At 34.3% G+C, this 17,156-nt stretch overlaps 1 protein-coding gene across 1 annotated transcript in view; it reads right to left on the minus strand.

The window, feature by feature from the left end:
* Nucleotides 1-17,156, minus strand: part of LOC142334961 (calpain-9-like) — a 93,527-nt gene that overhangs the window by 31,619 nt on the left and 44,752 nt on the right. The window contains exons 6-10 of the mRNA XM_075383290.1: nt 9,323-9,497; nt 8,610-8,693; nt 7,432-7,613; nt 4,163-4,363; nt 2-104 (exon numbers count right to left, since the gene is read on the minus strand). Of these exons, the coding sequence (XP_075239405.1) occupies nt 2-104; nt 4,163-4,363; nt 7,432-7,613; nt 8,610-8,693; nt 9,323-9,497 (745 nt within the window). The remainder of the gene's footprint in view (nt 1; nt 105-4,162; nt 4,364-7,431; nt 7,614-8,609; nt 8,694-9,322; nt 9,498-17,156) is intronic.

The following is a 17,156-nucleotide window of genomic DNA, read 5'->3' on the forward strand; positions in this document are numbered from 1 at the left end:
ATTCTTGGAAACTCCGACGCCCCCTGGTCTTCTTCTGCATGAGAGATATGACCATAGTGCAGAGATCGTCATCATCTCCTTCGTCAACGTCTACCAACTCCACTCTGACACACAACACATAAAACATAATTACAATTTGATCCCAATCTCATTCAGCTTAAATTTGAAGCTTATAAACGCATCTACAATAGTAGCTCTGCCTGACAATATATCTTCAATCGTTGAAAAAACTATTTTCTGGAGTAAAAAATTCAGCAGTCTGTGCACATTTTTTATCTCAACAGGCAGAAATGGCTGCGGCGTTAAAATGGAAGCATAATATAATATACTCTATCTTTTCTCCATTTGACTTATATTTGCATAACAAGTTATTGGTTGTATTAGAATAAAAAAGGTAAAACGATCATTGTTTTCTGTTTCACTGTTTAGAAAGACTATCGGCTGCAACCAATAAATTTTTCAAACCCGGCAATCTTTAAGTAAAAAATATTTTATTCTATCAGAAAAACATTAAATGTTTTGTTCCGTTCACGGATTTGCCATAATACGTTTTGCCGTACATAAGAAATAATTTATTTTGTTTCAGTGAAAACTCTGTTCTCTGAAATCTAAACGGATCTCACTAAAATGAAAACTCCAAAAAGACAAGTCCAAAAAAGGAGGTAACAGTTCTAAGAAATTGAACGAGAGTCATAGAAATTGACGTTTCAAACATATTTTTCAAAAAAAACAAAAAAATGAAATTCCGCCGATTAACAGAGTTCATCGAGTGTAACCCCAAGCTGCAAAAGTTATTGTTTCACTCAATAAAAGACTCAAAGCGCTCAGTTTTATTTTCCTTACAAATCAGTCATTACTGTTCCGACCCCAATTGTGGGGGGGGGTGGGAGGGGGAACTATATACTCAAATGGGTGCTTTTTGTTCAGCCAATTATATATCGATGAATAAAACGATGAATATATCGATATATATTCATTGTAGAGAAATGTGAGTGACGTCATTAAAAAGCTCGTCCAGCATAGAGTTCGGAATAGAAAACATTTTTTTAATATTGTTTTTTTCGATGAGTTATTGAGGTTTAAAGTTTTGTGTGAACACGTGATGTTGGGCATGATTTTTTTTCGCTTTTAGCGTACTTTTTGTTTAAACTAAGTATTAATTTGTATTAATTCAGTTTTACGTTTTACGCTACAAATGAAAAAATTATTTCTAACAGACGAAAGGCCGTAAAAAGGCTACTTTAGTCTCATAGGAAAGTTTACTATAAAAAAATCGATTTCTATTTGAGATCTGTTATTCTAAAAACCATTTCATAATTTTTTAAATTTTTTCGAGTCATTTAGAGACTAGTCACTTTTCAAATCAAGGTTCTGTTAATGAAAAGCCTGATTTACAGTCAAATGATGCCCAATGAAAAAATAAATTGTTTTCAAGGAGCCCCTCACGTTTTTTGTGGCTCCGGCTCAAGGTAGTTTCCGTATTTTTCATTACTTTTATGATTTTCTTTTTAAGATTTTAATAAAATTTTGTAGTCTTAGGGCCTAGACTCGTTAACCAAAAGGGCAATAGGTTTCCTAAAGAGCAGAAAGTGAACCTATGTAATAATTTGAGTGGACAGCTAATTGTTGTCAAGACTTAAAAAAAAATTTTTCGAAAAATAATTTTTTGAACATTAACCGATCTTAATCTTGTTTCTGTGAAATGTAAGACAATCTCACTATTGACAGGAATCCCTTCTTTTCTACTGGCTTCAAAATTATTCTAGTTAGTTGTTTAATTTTCTAGCTATTGTCTTTATGACTTCGATGCCAAAATTTTTTCCTAATTTTTTGTTCTAATTTTGGTTTACTTTTTTTCATAATTTTGATTTTTTTGAAAAGCTAACACATTATCCTTATTATTGACAATTACCATTGTCTTCTCGCATTTTATTGAGTTATCGGTTTTTGCCTTTATTTGTTGTCGTTTTGATAGTCATACGGTTTATTGTGACAACTTTTTAAAGCTTTTAATATGACAAAAAAATTCCCATCGAGGCATAACTTATTGTAACTTCTAATCTATTGATTTCTATTGAAAGGTATTGAAATTATTGGTTTTGTTAATGCAGGTTTTCGTGAATTAATCATGGTTTTAAAAAAATTGTTCATTTTTGTCGGTCGATTTTTTGCAAAAAAAATCCCATTGTTCTGAAAAAAAATAAATAAAAAAATATAGAAATGAAATAAACAAAATATTTGAAAATAAAAAGTTTACTGAATAGTTCTTTTTTTAATGGCATCAACACTTTTCTCTCTTTTTTTCAATTTGCTGTTTTGCCTGTTTTTTATTCTGCATGTAGTTGTAAAATTCTAAGAAGTCTGGATAAGATTCTAATCGAGGGTTGAATGAAAGAAGTTACTCATTGCAATAAGTTTATAGCAGGTAGCCCTAAAGTTTATGATTTTATTCGTTTTCGAATATTTCTTAAGTTTTTGGTTGTTAGATTTGCCAATTTTGCTGTCAGACTTGTACCCAATTATCATCACCATCATCTAACTCTCAGAGCTCCATCAACTTCCGTGTAATGGGAATATGAACTTGTCTTCTGATATTACGTCGTCACTGATGATTTGTTTATTGGACAATATACATTTTGATAAAAATTTTGTTAGTGGTCAAAATTTGTGTTACTTTTACTCTTATTTGAGCACAATCGGGTTATAAAAGATCCCAATGATTTTCCCAATGATTTTGAGGCCCAAGTGAACATATTTGTTCTTTCAAAATAATGTTAACTGAATTAGTTTATGTAACATTTGAAGTAAAAAATATAATTTTCTGCGGCTTAGACTAACCAAAGACAGGTCCTATTGGTTTCCTGAAGACTTTTTAGTAAATTTATCAAGATCTTTTTCGTTAAAAGCTAATAATTTTTAAGACGTTTGAAATTATCTGGCAGTTGATTTTTGAATTTCACCTCATTATCTATTTTTCTTGTGAAGCTGTTACCCAGTCTCATTAATATATAGTCCTATCTGCTTTGTGGGAAAGAACAATTAGGTTTGTCTAGTTAAGGTTTTATTTCATTCTATTTTTTCGTTGTTACTATGTGCTTTTAACCTTAGGTGTTAAATTTTTGCCGTGAAAATTGTTTTTTTTTGTTTCTGCTTATTCTATTGTGTTTTTTTGTCTCGTAGTTTTATCAATGGTAGATCTCGTAAGCGCTGTAAAGGGGCGTGGCATTATGTAATTCATTTAGTATTTTAGTAACAACTTTTTTAACTCAAAGATTTATTTTTCATTTTCTCTTCTTTGGTTGACAAATAATTCTAAAATTTAAATTAGCTCGGGTCGGAACATCATATGTAAAAACGCACATTAACGAGCCTCCCTGTTATCCAATTTTCTTTCAGAGAATGCTCCATGAGAGCAAACAACCACCTATGTTAGGGACCGGCGAACTGATGATCTGCTCAGGAACTTGATATTTCAATGAGTTTGACAAAAAGTTCATTTTCGTTATTTGATGAAACTTGTCAAAAAACCTTTTGCGACTAAATATTTCTAATTGCTATTTCATAAAGAACGAAAAAATTCTCAGCACAAATAAGTCTGTGCAGAGAATAGCAAAAGTTTTTTTCTCAATTTTCTAAGAATTGAGAAATCCTTAACATTTTTGTTTATTCCAAAGTATGGAGTTAAAAGTGTTACATGATATCAAAAAAGCTCATTTATTATCACTAAAATTTTTGCTGATGATGTACTTTTCATTCACATTTCGGTAAATAATCTTTTCGCAACCACGTACGCCCTCACGTTTTTCTTAAGTATAGTCGGTATGTTCGGTTTCAAACGTAGAAAACTCAAATTTTCGAATGAAAAAATCCGAAAGTAACGAACCCTTCTAAACCGAGCATTTAAAAAAATCTTGCGTTCCAGTCCAAACAAAACGACAATCTCTTTTATTTAAAACCGAACATGCCAAAGATACCGATTATTTGTTAAGTTAATAACCCAATAAATCAAACATCTCTTACTAAACTTTTGTCGTTTTTCGTTCGCCCTTCTGGACTCGCGACTAGCGTGCTGCTATGAAATAATTGCTCAGTGTGTCTCTATTGTCTTAATATTCACAAATAACCCTTGATACGATCTGTACAATTCAACAGCGATTGGTACCTGAACTGTGGGTTTTTGGTGAATGACTCTTTGAAGTTGCGACATCCCCCCGCAGTAGACTGGTTCCACTGGTTGTCGTGTCTGTCCACGAACCACTGTTTCTTCACACTGGCCCTCCTCCCCTCCGCCTCCTCCTCGTCTGGCTCCCGATGACAGATGGCCACGTTCTTGAACTCACGGCTGAAGTCCTCGAAATCCATCCTGCACAACTTCAACTTTAATTTTTGCGTATAAGGGTTTTCAATTGCGCCTAGGTTGAATTCCCAGAAAAAAATGTGCGGACTCAAAAGAGCATACCAGGAGAGGTTTTACTAAATTATAAACTTCTTGTGCGTTTCCATTCAGAGTCAATAATTGATCCCATGTATTTGAAAAAATAACAATTCTCTCAAAAGCAGTCTCCACATTGTCGCCTGCTATTTTTTTTCTCCAAAAAAAGTTGATACAAAAGCTTTTCAAACGGTTGATTTTCAGTTCATTTGAAAGTACCATTCCTTTTACAATGGACGTTATCTCAGTGTTCATGTCTTTACAAGAAGGTTGTGTTTAAAAAGCAAGCAAGTGTCATCAGCAATCCTTTGAATTTTTCTCTTCGGATGTTTTCAATTGCGCCAGCCATTGCATTGACTGTCAAATGCTAACATCGAATACCGATCTGTTTTTCATACAGAATATTGAATTTCTGTAAAAACTGAAAAAATTTATATAAGAGAACTTTTTTCAAAAAATTACTCAAAAACGGTAGGATAGAAAAGTGTCAATAAGTTGGTGATTGTTTATGAAGAGGAAACAAAATAGTTTTCTTCAAATTGATAATATAATTCTGATTACTGAGCGACTGATCATTTAGCTTAGTGATAAAAAGTGCAAGGACTGCAGGAAACTTCTTGAGAAATTATTAGACATCAGATCTTTGCCATGCGAAGCGGAAAATTTAAGGCGTTTAATTTTGCTCGCCACTTCAATTAAGTTTGCTTCCATCAAAAACATCGTTCAGTCCTCTGGTTTACCGATTTTATGGTTTTGAGCGTTTGTAGTTTTCTGGAGAATGCTTTCAGCGACGAAGGCAAAAAGTTCGTTGAATACCTCCGAAAATTCTATGTTTTCCGTAACGTTTGTCTTTTCTGTTTTCAGTTTAAAATTTTGATGCTCGTTTTTTCAACATTAAGTCTGTTGATTAAATTGAAAGTTTTTCAATCAATTTGAACAAATTTGTAAAATAGGTTTTATAGTTTTGAATGTTTTTTGTAATGTTTTGATAGTTCTCTGAGGTTTCTTATGTGCGTCGCAATAGATTAAGTTGTAAATTTCAAAATTATGGCAATCAAGCGTCTAGGCGCATCGCAAACCTACAATCTAAATTTTTTGAGTTCAGGGGCTTGTTAAATTCTCGACTAATTCGCTGATTTTGAAACAAAGTTGCTGACAATGTAGTCATTTTAAATCTTCTAAATATTGTTACCTTGAAATCGATTGACAACTTGCAGTAAGTACTTTTAATTTTGCTTAAGTGAGAACTTGTGTTTACATTTTCTTGCTTATAAGTTGTAAAGCCGAGCAATTAACATTAAAGCAAGTGTTATTCGCAAAGATTGATTGAGATTTTATGTTTTCAGATTGGTTCTGTGATTCACTAACGGATGAATAGAAACTTGGGGTTAAACCACTTTCATGGAACAATGAGCGCCCACTTCTCTGTTTGAACATTTGATTGTGGTGCTTGATAAATGATGGAAGCTTTGTTTGTAGCAGCTATCTAATGCTTAAGTATGTTAGCCTGGTTGGGTCTTGGGATCTGAGGGTCACCACAATCTAAAGTTGGCTTATACTTTGTGAACTTACGCTTATCAGTAGAAATTGGCAGGGGGCGTGTGATGGATGAAGTGAGGGGATTCTAAAATTCCAAAAATTGAATTTTACGCCCATGAATTTAAGTCCCATTTTCAATACCGGTGAATGACAGTCTTAGAGACTAATATGGTTCTTATAAAAAACTTTACTAATCTATAAGTGTGCGATTCACCGAAAGTAGGGAACTTCTCAGCAAAATAGTACCCTCTGGTCTCACTAGTTTACACTGTTTTTCAGATAAACCACGCATAATCCATAGTTAAACAAAAAAGACAGGGAGAAAAGTCCGTTATGCTAATGCTTAAGTAAAATTATTAACAGGCCTAATATAATTGCTCCGATTCACAGAAACTAAATGCTCATAGCAGACTCCTTCAGTTTTAGCTAAAAAGACATCTGCAGCTCTTATTGTAATTTTTGGTTAGCTCATTTCAAAATCTCCCAAATTCTTTAAAGATCTCTCACAGAAAACTCGAATGAAAGTAGGCAGAAAAATTGTATCTCATGATTTTTAAGTGTGAGAGAGTGAGGTTTTTCACAACCGAATTACCAATTCCATGAAAAGATACAGAGGATCTTGGGCTGTAGTGCGGAGCTTACTGCTTAGAACCCAAAATTCAGTGCGGTGCTTACTGCTTGTGAATGAAGAACAGCAACACACCTTAAAGATTTGCTTAAACTAAAACGCTTTGAGAAGATCAACTGGGAAAATCATCTGCGGACAAAGCAAGGAGAGATTTTGAAAGTAGTTTTCAAGGCTTAAGCCTCCATTGTCTGTCTTATTAGAATGCGAAACAGAACTATGGAGGGGTGAAAATTGCACTGTTGCAATCAGTAACATTCCTTCAAAGGATTTGCCGAAGACAGTCTTTTAAAGCGAGGATTGAGAGATTGATAAAAAAAGAACAGTTGAAATTATTTGAGAAATTGTGTGAATCACTGTTCAGTTCAAATATAAGTTTTTTTCAGATTATTGAGATCGTCCACTCATCTGTACTTGACAAAACTTTTTATTTCATGGTGTTGATAATTAAAACTTTTGTTTAATTTCAAGCAGATGAGTGGGCTAGTTTGTGGACAAAACAGAATCTTCAGGCAAATCTCGCAAATATTTATAGAGAATATAAATAAAAAAAATTTGTAGAGATTCTTTCTCAGAAAAATTAAGATAGCACTAAAGAAATGTATTTAATGCGCCAAAAAAATCAACAAAATCTCTCAAATGATTAATTGGCAGCGCGTAAAATGACAAAAAAGCTCTAATGCACTGTATCAAAAATCGCGTAAGAGAGACCCACAGGACCCAAATAATTACTATAAACTTTGGTTAAGAGCAATCATTTAAAAAATTTGTGTGAGAGAAATTAAAAATTTATAAAAAAAAGTGCTTGATTCATAATGTTCAATTTACTTCCTACCAGAACTCCCCATCCTCGTCGGATACAAGATCGAGCTGCTGTTTCTCTTTCTCAGAAATGGATCGCCACTCGGGTGACTCATCACTCCACGCCCCATTCCACTCTTTAGCACCCCAGGGGTTCCTGACCCTGATTAACTTCACCACCTCATTCCCCCGGTTCCCAGGCCGCCGCCTCTCCAACTGAAATGAGCGGCTACAGAGTATTACCTATATAACCTGCCCCATTTTGATCTGCAATTTTCATCGTGTAAGCTCTGGAAAGATTTTGACAACTTCATCATATGTAATAGACTGTAAAGTGGATGATCGTTCTTCTTAAAAGATCTTGTTTGTTGACCGGAGTTTGTTAGGTCGAGGTCCCGACGGAACTGACCTCTAATCAGACCCAAGTTGAGTGACGGTGTGTCTCCATACCAAAATTACAGAGTCTGGAAAAAGGGTTCGAGTGCTCAAAAGTCTGGTTAATAGTCTGGTTAATATGGTTAATGATTTTGGTTTGGCCAGATGTCATTTCCGTCTGGAAACGATAGTATTAAGGTCCTTTTCAAGCGCAAAAAAGTATGATCAGAGGTCATGTCAAGCTCACAATAGTCTGAACAAAGAGCTTTTGAGCGATAAACACAAAAAATTTCCTCTTATAATTATAACCTGATTCAGGCCATCCGCTAAAATTTGCATTAAAAAAGCCTATCTTGCCTACATATTTCCAGAAGCTACATTACAATCTACCAATGCCAAAATATCCAACTCTATAATACCAAATTCATTTCTTTTGATCTTTTCGTTCGATAATCCAATTACAAATTAGCAGCCGGTATAACCAGCCTATTTTATCATACTTGAGCAGATAATTTAATCTCATGATTGGTCCTGATTGTTTCAAACCAGGTTCCACGAGTGGCTGGGGCATGGCAAAAGGCCCCGAGGCATAGTGAATGAACTAGTCTTACTTTAAAAACTGGTAAATATATTGTATTACATTCAAAATTATCTCACCTAGACATTATTATGCTAAACGGACCCCTTTCTTGGACGGTTCGGATAGTTAAGTAGGCGTCTCATAAGAATCTTTGCAATTTTACAAACTCATTTTATACTTAGACAAGGTTTTATTTTAATGTGGCCAAAAACCAAGTTGGAGCAAGCATATATAAACTTTTTTCAGGCATGACCGACCTCGACAAGTCCTGTGATGCTGTACGCATGACCCACGATCAGCCCATTGTCCAACTTGGCCTCCATGTCTTGTCTCGTCTCCACCTGAAAATTAGAACCTATACTGATCAACTGGCTTATGTTATAAACAGTATAAGGTGGCACCACACGATAATTAACGAAAACTTACTAAATTGACTGCTATCATCACGAGTTATGGTTAATGATATTTGCAGTTTTGGGTCCGTTACAATTTTATTTAAAAAAATTTTTAATGTCAAACAAATTTTAAATTTTATTTTATGAAGGAAAACGTTTCAATGAAGTTAAATGCGATTTACGACATTGTAGATTAGCATTAAAATTTTACCATGTTGTTTTGTTTTGTGACAACGATGTATAACTATGTTGTTATAGTTTTAATTTACTCTTTTAAAAAACTGCATCAAACGAGCAGAACTCACCAAAGAAGCATTTACCCTTACCAAATATCAAATGGTTCAATGTCATCAGCCATAAATGCGCGTAAAAGAAAAGAAGACCGAAGAGTATGTCAAGTTTCTATGATCAGAGAATAGAAATGCCAACCATATCTTTTTGCGGGCCGCTGATTTTATTACCCTGAGCTTAGACATCAATTCCTCTTCGCATAAGAGATAATTGGTACAAAACGGGAATAGAAATCGGGAAACTACTAGAATTTGCTGGTTTTACTTTAACTCTTAATCACGTACAGGTATGGAGCAGCCCATAAGTGATCGTCTGTTGAACGCCTTTCTCACGATAGTGTACAACTCATCAACCGTTCCATCTGTCTTTAGGTCAACCTGTTCCGTAATTCCACCTGTGAAATCCGCCAAGCCCTCCTCTATTGATCCACCCATCAGAGCCTCGTAACATCCAAACAACCTAGTCCAACACAAAAGCTGTGATGTTTTCAGCAAATTAAAAGTGGCCACTGCATATGGTTGTTTCAACTGTCTCGGTATGCAGGTACTATTCGATACGTATGCAGGTAATTATTCGTTTCCTTTGGGTTTTACGACTTAAGAAGGAGATATGGTGACATTTAATTTATATTTTCAAACAAAATTCCAAAGTGTCTTTTTAAAATTCTCTAACCGTCTCGTGGTCGATATCTTAATGAATTCAAAAATTTGTTAGAATGAGTATTTGGTTGTGCGGGGAGTATCTAAATGGCGTTCAGCAAGACTTTAATTTTTACAGTTTCTTATTTTAATTTGTTTTCCTTAACCAAATAAATAGCGATATCATGTTAAAATCTACAGAAGGCAAGTAAGTAAATTACCCAGATTGAGGTTCCAGACGGAAAGTCGATATGTCCAGACCGTCCCAGACGGTAAGTACCTATGTCCAGACCCTCCCAAACGGAAGGTGCCTATGTCAAGACGTTCGTGCGTTCACCAGACTTCCGTCCGTTCATGTCCAGACTTTCATGCGTTTATGTCCAGATGTCCAGACTTTTATACGTTTGCCAAACTTTCGTGCGTTCATGTCCAGACTTTTGTGCGTTCACCTGACATTCGTGCGTTCAACCAATTTTTGTGCATTCACGTGCAGACTTTCGTGCGGCCACCAGACTTTCGTGCGTTCATGTCCAGACTTTTGTGCGTCCCCCACACTTTCGTGCGTTCAACCGAATTTCGTGCGTTCATGTCCAGACTTCTGTGCGTTCATCAAATTAGGGTGCGATGATCTTATTTTTGTCCCTTCATGCTCAGACATGGAAAATTTATTCAAATCAAAAACAATTGGCGTCGGAGACTTCCGGTGTCCATAGAGTCTAAATCAGCACCTGGTATTAAGTATCTCCATTGTATGTAGAGTGTGGAACAAAGAATGTTTCGCTATAGCTCGCCTAGAAAAAAATAGTTTTTGTACGTAAATTTTCGTTGATTTCAATTTATCAAATTTAAAAAAGTTTTATATTTTATCGAGCCAATCAGTTTCCCAAATCAAACCGTACTCTATTTGGAGTATCATCTATGTACGTAAAATTTAGAACGAAAAGAATTTTTCCTTTGGCTTGTCTAATAAAAGTTGGTATTTCATTCGGAAATTTGCGAATCCCGCGATTTTCGAACTTTATAAGTAGATCTTTCTTATTGGTTCAAAAAGTTGTCAAACACAAACCAAAACTGACTAGAGTTATCTCTTGTGTGAACAGATTCTCGATCAACACGTTCTTGGCGATGCTTGGTGAGGACAAAATTGCATAACTTGCAATTTTTGGGTTGCAAAAGAAACCCAAAAAAGGAACAGTGTAGAAAATGAAAAATACAGAAATAGTATGAAATGAAATTATTGAAATCATCATTCAAAACAGATAACTAACAGAGAACAAAAAGTTTCAATCAACAAAAGTAGCTAAGACTTATGTTTGGTGACTTACATGATGACAAAAATGAGAGCAATAAGGACACAGTTAAAATATCTTTTTCAAAAAAAAATAGTTAACATGAAAATCATCAAAAGAAATAGCTAAAAAACTGAACTATTTAATTAGATTAAGTTATAGGTCATGAGGAAGAAATTGAGACATATCATTTTTAAGTAAATGTCGTACAACAATAGAACGAAAGACAAACATAGGCAAAAATAAAAGAAATCCGCTAAAACTGTTAAATCCACATGAACCAGTAAATAATAGAATTATGCTCAAAAACAAAAAGAAAAGAGAACTCGTATTATCAAAACCAAGGAACCATTCGCTAAAAAACATTAGATTTGAGATTAAATCATTACTCGCCAAAAATGGGAATCCGTCTGTTTTTCCTGAGACTATGACATAAGCTGAGATATTCAAAATCATACGAAACATCAGATAACAACTAAAACAACTGTCTAGGTTCACTTATACTTCACAAAAAACCCAGTCAGATCTTTTTTGGGGAGAGTTAGTCAATGGACTACAAAAGTATTAAAAATGAAAGCAAAACATAAGAAGTCCAAAAAACTTCACGAAAAAATTTGGTCAGATCCATAAAAACCATGAGCTTATCTGTGAAGCACTACTATAAGTTTGTTGAGCCTCTTTTGTAAATAATGTCTTTCAATATTTGAGCCCTGATTTGATGTTCTTGTCAGTAATTTGCTTAAAGTCTCTAAATGCGGAATTGTTTTGAAAATGCCGCGCCCCATTAAAATCTAAAACAATTTTTCACCATATGAATCCATTAGGAGATCAAAGTCAGACCTGATTCTGCTGCTCATCTATACAACACCAAATTGTTCAAATAGTGTCGAAAAAGACGAATTTTCAAACACAGTCTTTCAGTATATCAAAAATAAATAAAGCATTTTGTAAAATTATCGATTGTAAATCTGCAAACAACTGGATAAACTATAATTCCAAAAGAGTTTCAAATCCAGCGTGTGAATCACTAGCTCTCTTTTTGAGGTTCCGAGAAGTCTGATTGCAATTTTAAGGTGTATACTTCCAGCAAAATTAAAGAAATTGAGCCAAAAAATATTTGGTCCCATTTTTTACGAAAAAAGTCTGCATTTTGAGAAATGTGTCAAAATTTCTAGCTATTAAACTCGGATTGAACATTTCAGCAACCCTTCTCTTTTTTGTAAAATAAACTTAATCCCACTACCGTTACCAATTTTAATATATTTGAGCAAAATAGACGAAAAATTGGTCAAAAATACGGAAAAAGTGAATAAAACATCGGAGTATCGTCTCCTATTCACAAAACTTGACACATCAATAACTCCCTGTAAAATACAAAAATAAACGAAATCGTTTTTAATTCCATATTCTTCACTGGGCGGGCTTTCTAATGATACTACTCACAGCTATCAACGATGATCATATCAATTGCCAAAATTGACTGAACAAAAAACCCATTTGAGTATATAGTTCCTCCCCCCACTAAAATGGGTCGGAGCAACAAAAAAAATTACAGACATGTCACGCAAATGTCATTGCAAGGATAGTTCTAATAACTTTTGATCAAATTTGCTAGTTTTCTGTTCGGATTTACTTTGAAACTCTATAATTTTTTACTTAGAATTTTTAATTACACATTTAATCAAAGTTTTCAAATGTTTTTCACGTCAAAATCTAGATACCCAATAGAGATCTGTTGTTTTGAGTTTGCATGTAATTTCTAGGTATTTTATTCTAGGCAAATTGCACGCATCTTTTCTTGCAAGTACTGTTACCTGCAACCGGTGCAGGTAAATTTACCTAGACAATTTTTAGAGTGAAGGCAGATACGTTTCACGCAAAGGCATTATGCCACTCACAGTGGAGGATTAATTTGCATACCAGACTGAAGCCTGTGCTTCATTATGAAGTTAATTCTGTATCGTCTGCTGCTACCACTTAATAGCACAATCTCTGTAGTACTCAGCCACAGGCGATAGTCTAAGCGTCGTGTGCTGTTTTTTAGTTAAAAGATTATTTAATTAGTTAATTTAAAAAATGAGCATTTCAAACTAGTATTAACGAATTCACAAAATTTGACACGCATGCAGTTACTGATAATTTCATAAAGAACACTGTGATATTTTGGAAATATTAGGAACGAAGTCTCCCCGAAAAAAGCAATTGTTGTCATCTTTAATTATGTTTGTGGCAAGTACGCGTGGGGGGCGCACATAATATGCACTCAACCCAGTAAGTTGGAAGGGGGAGGGGTCAAAAACGGGAAAGACCAAAAATAAATTTCTAAAATACACTGTCTCTGTCTAATTTTTGTTTGGAACATTATTTACATTCATGAGCCACCAAATTGCAAGGTTTACGTTCCACAATTCTTTCCTATAAGACATGTAAAGTACAGAACAGACCTATAAATCGAAAACACTTCCGTTCAAGTTATTCAATTCAGATGAAGATAAGTAAAAGAGAAAAAAGACGAAAAACCCGAAAATTGGGATTGTGTAATCAATTAGTTCTTACTTTTGTCTATACTTGACGTCCATAACGTCGAGTTACTGTAATAGCACATATACTACAAGCATAAAAACCTGACCAAAGCTTCTTATTTACAATTTCCGTCTTGTTCACCTGATAGATGCAAACATCGCTATTAAAGATTCTCGCTCATTGGCTGAGAAAACAATTTATTGGCTGTTTTTTTCGTCTTCTTGATTCTTTCACTGTGTTAAAAATTAATTTGAGAAAACTACAATTTGAATGGATGAATATCGTAAACGGTAAAAAAAATCATAACTGGCTCTGAAAAAAATGTCATGGTTGTAGCTCCAATTGCAACAATAAACTGAGTACAAACTTCTTCATTAAAGATTCGGTTGGTTTGAGGTCACAATAAAGATATTGACTCCTAAAGCGTGACTCAATTAACTGTTTTCGTGAATACCACTGGAAACAAATTGTTAGCCTAACTGCTCTGATGAACTTATTAAAATGTTTTAGCGATGAGCCAGCGAGGCATGGCAGATTGGATGAAATATGCATTAGAGAGACATTCTCGACAAGACATATACAGAAATCTTGGATCTTGTCGTGATAAACGCACAAAATGCACAAAAGGAATAAGGTCAGATAAAAAAAATAAAAGCGAATCAACTGGTGAAGTATCAATCCAAAGACTGTACGACATTTCGTAATCTGCCATTTAGTAAAAAAATGGTATCTGCCTATCAGATGTCATTGACCTAATCCGAAATGTTCTGAATGTCAGCACTGAACTGCGTGATATTAAAGCTTGCAGTCCACTGTGTAGAGGACTGACTGCCTTTTCAATGCATTCCCAATTTTTAGATTGATCTTGAATTTCGAGCAAAAGAAAATCATCTGGACCAGGAAGTGTTTGCTGCAAAAATTTCAAAATCCTAATAAAAAACAAGTGTATGCGCAGCAAAATTTAGGAAAACACTATCTAACATTGAAAGAGGACGGTCAAGCGAAACAATTGAAAGTGATAACTAAAAACTCGATGTCAGTTTCTCATATCCAGTCCGAAAGAAAGGATGACACGTGACCTTGAATTTAATTCAACCAAACGTATTGCTGAAGTGCAGCCCATTTGCAGTAAAATGGATACACATTGAACAGATTATAAAGCAATGCCCAAACAAATCAAACACGAGAACGCCGTACAAATACAAATTCAATGCAAGTAAATGCAAACAATTTCATAGCGATGGTTCCGAGGTTATCAGCACCACTAAATTTCCCGCCTGGATCTCTATTCTCCTGAAAAATTCTATGAAACGAAGCATTCGCGAATACTTTGAAGAAAATGAACCCAACATCCTTCTGGAGGAGCTTAGTAGAAAAACTAATGAAACGAAATGTGAGACATTGTTATCGGTCTAATAAGTGATTCAACTAATGCCAAAGAGACTATCCTGGACATTACTGAAAAGCAGCCTTTCGGAGTAAAAAATACAGAGAAATATATGTTAAGTAGTTGATCACCCAATAATTGTCAAGCCGAAAACAGATCTAATGAAATTCCGGGTAACATTTTATAAGTGAACACAAAATCTATTAAAAAACCATTATGAAGAGTTAGAAGAATAGATTTCTTGTTTTGAGTCTGCGCCTTCCATAATCTGTTTATGAGAAACTTGGCTGAAAAAAAAATCCGAACTTATTCAATGTAACTACTTATAAAATTTGCTTGTCAAAATCAAGGGTTGTCAGCGGTGGAGGTACTTTGATTCATATAAGAGACGAAATAATCTTTATTGCAGTGTAAAATTCTAGTTTAGGTAAAAACCTTTTGATTCATCTAAAAATTGGTACTTGAAGATCGCTTTGTTAGTAGTGTTTTATCCTCCCAGAGTAATTAAGCAGAGTTTGAGATAGGTAATACTCAGAAAATTTTGGTGATAGTTTTGACAGGATAATTGCTTATGGACGCTTTAAGAAAAACGTACTAAATATGAATTGATTTACTTCGTCATATCTGTCGACATTAAAATCAGTTATTCAGAACGTTTTTCCTGAACCCGCAATAGCCAAAATAATGACACGTCTTTGCATCATTATTCCTTAAAAGTATAAATGTTCAAAAACTGTTCGTAGGGGAGAATGAAAGTTATTGTAATCATCTTCCCACTGGGCTGCAATTTGAAACCAATAATAGAAAACCGGTTTAGCGAAAACCCGTTTTCGTGATATCAGCTTTCGAAAATCGACTGACAAAATGGCTTCTTTTCTCGAAAATGTTTCTTAATCACTGGCTAAAGCAAAATTTGAAGGAAAAGACAATGTTGACACTGCTTTTGAGAAGATTGAAAGTGCAGTTCATTAAGTAATTGTTATGTTTACTCGTTAACGAATCCAGATGCAAAAAAGAACTGAAAACCCCATTGATTTGATAAAACATTGAATAATGTGGTTGACAAAAGAAAACAAATGAACATTTCGGGGAAACATGACATAGAGAACAGCGGCAATTTAGAGAAATTAAAAGCGCTACGTAACAAAGCAGAGAAAACAATAAAAAAATGAAACATTACTGTTAGAGAAAGTTTTAAAAAGTAATGGAGACTCAGAACAAAATTACAAATATATAAACGAACTTATGGGCGTTACTTCTAAAATCTTAACAAAACTTCGTTGCTGAAAAACGGTAGAAAAAACTGAGAATCACTTAGAAATTAAAAATGAGTAGAATTTTTTTTCGTAAACATAGCGCCACATCTGAAGGATTTCATTCTAACTGAGGTATATGTCAGTCCTCGGGTTAAAAGCCAACAGAGCATGTGGCTTCATTAACCTAAAAGCAACAAAAATTTTAAAGTTTTATAATCGAATATAAAATCAAGTTTACACGTAATTCTAATCGTTCAGTTTATTAAATTCCAATCAGTTTAGCGTTCGAAAGAAAACATAGCACACTCAATGCCCTTTTAAAAATGACCAGAACCAATCGGGAAAACAGAAATATACAATTAGTTACTTTTTTGTCGGCGTAAAAAGGCCTTCAAAACGATTGAACACCAAGTCCTGTTGATAAAACTTGAATTAGATGCCATAAGGGGGCGTTTGCTTGAACTTGACTAGCGATTACTTGTCATAAAGCCAGCAAAAAGTATTGGTCAATGTTTGTAACTCCTTTTGGAGAAATTGTTCTGTGTATTTCCACAAATCTCGATTGTTGGACCCCAGTTTTCCTTGATTTAATTAAAGGACTTATAATACGTAAGACAATTCTGCAGCATTGTTATTTTTGCTGATGATCCAAAAATAATGGTGAAGTTAATGTTTTGGATTCAAAACAAATAAAATTATTGAACGCAGAAACATGGCTCAATACCAACAAGCTATCACATGAAAAGGTAACAATACCTCTAATGCAAATTGTTTCTGTGATTTTAAATTCTGTTAGTTTACTGGAATCAGAGTGCTTCAAGTATAGTGAAAGTCATATACAATTCAAAAATATCTTATTTCACTGCGCACATTGACGAGGTAAAAAGAAACTGACTATTCAGTTTGGAACTGTGTCAAAACTAAGGTATTATGTTTCAAAAAGTTTGTAATATCATCAAATTTAAAACCTATAAATGAAAACGACGTTGTGGTACACGGATCTGTCAATTTCTCCAACCATGAAC

Source organism: Convolutriloba macropyga, chromosome 2 (assembly GCF_964194025.1).
Source record: "Convolutriloba macropyga chromosome 2, txConMacr16.3, whole genome shotgun sequence".
In the NCBI taxonomy this organism is placed as follows: Eukaryota; Metazoa; Xenacoelomorpha; order Acoela; family Convolutidae; genus Convolutriloba; species Convolutriloba macropyga.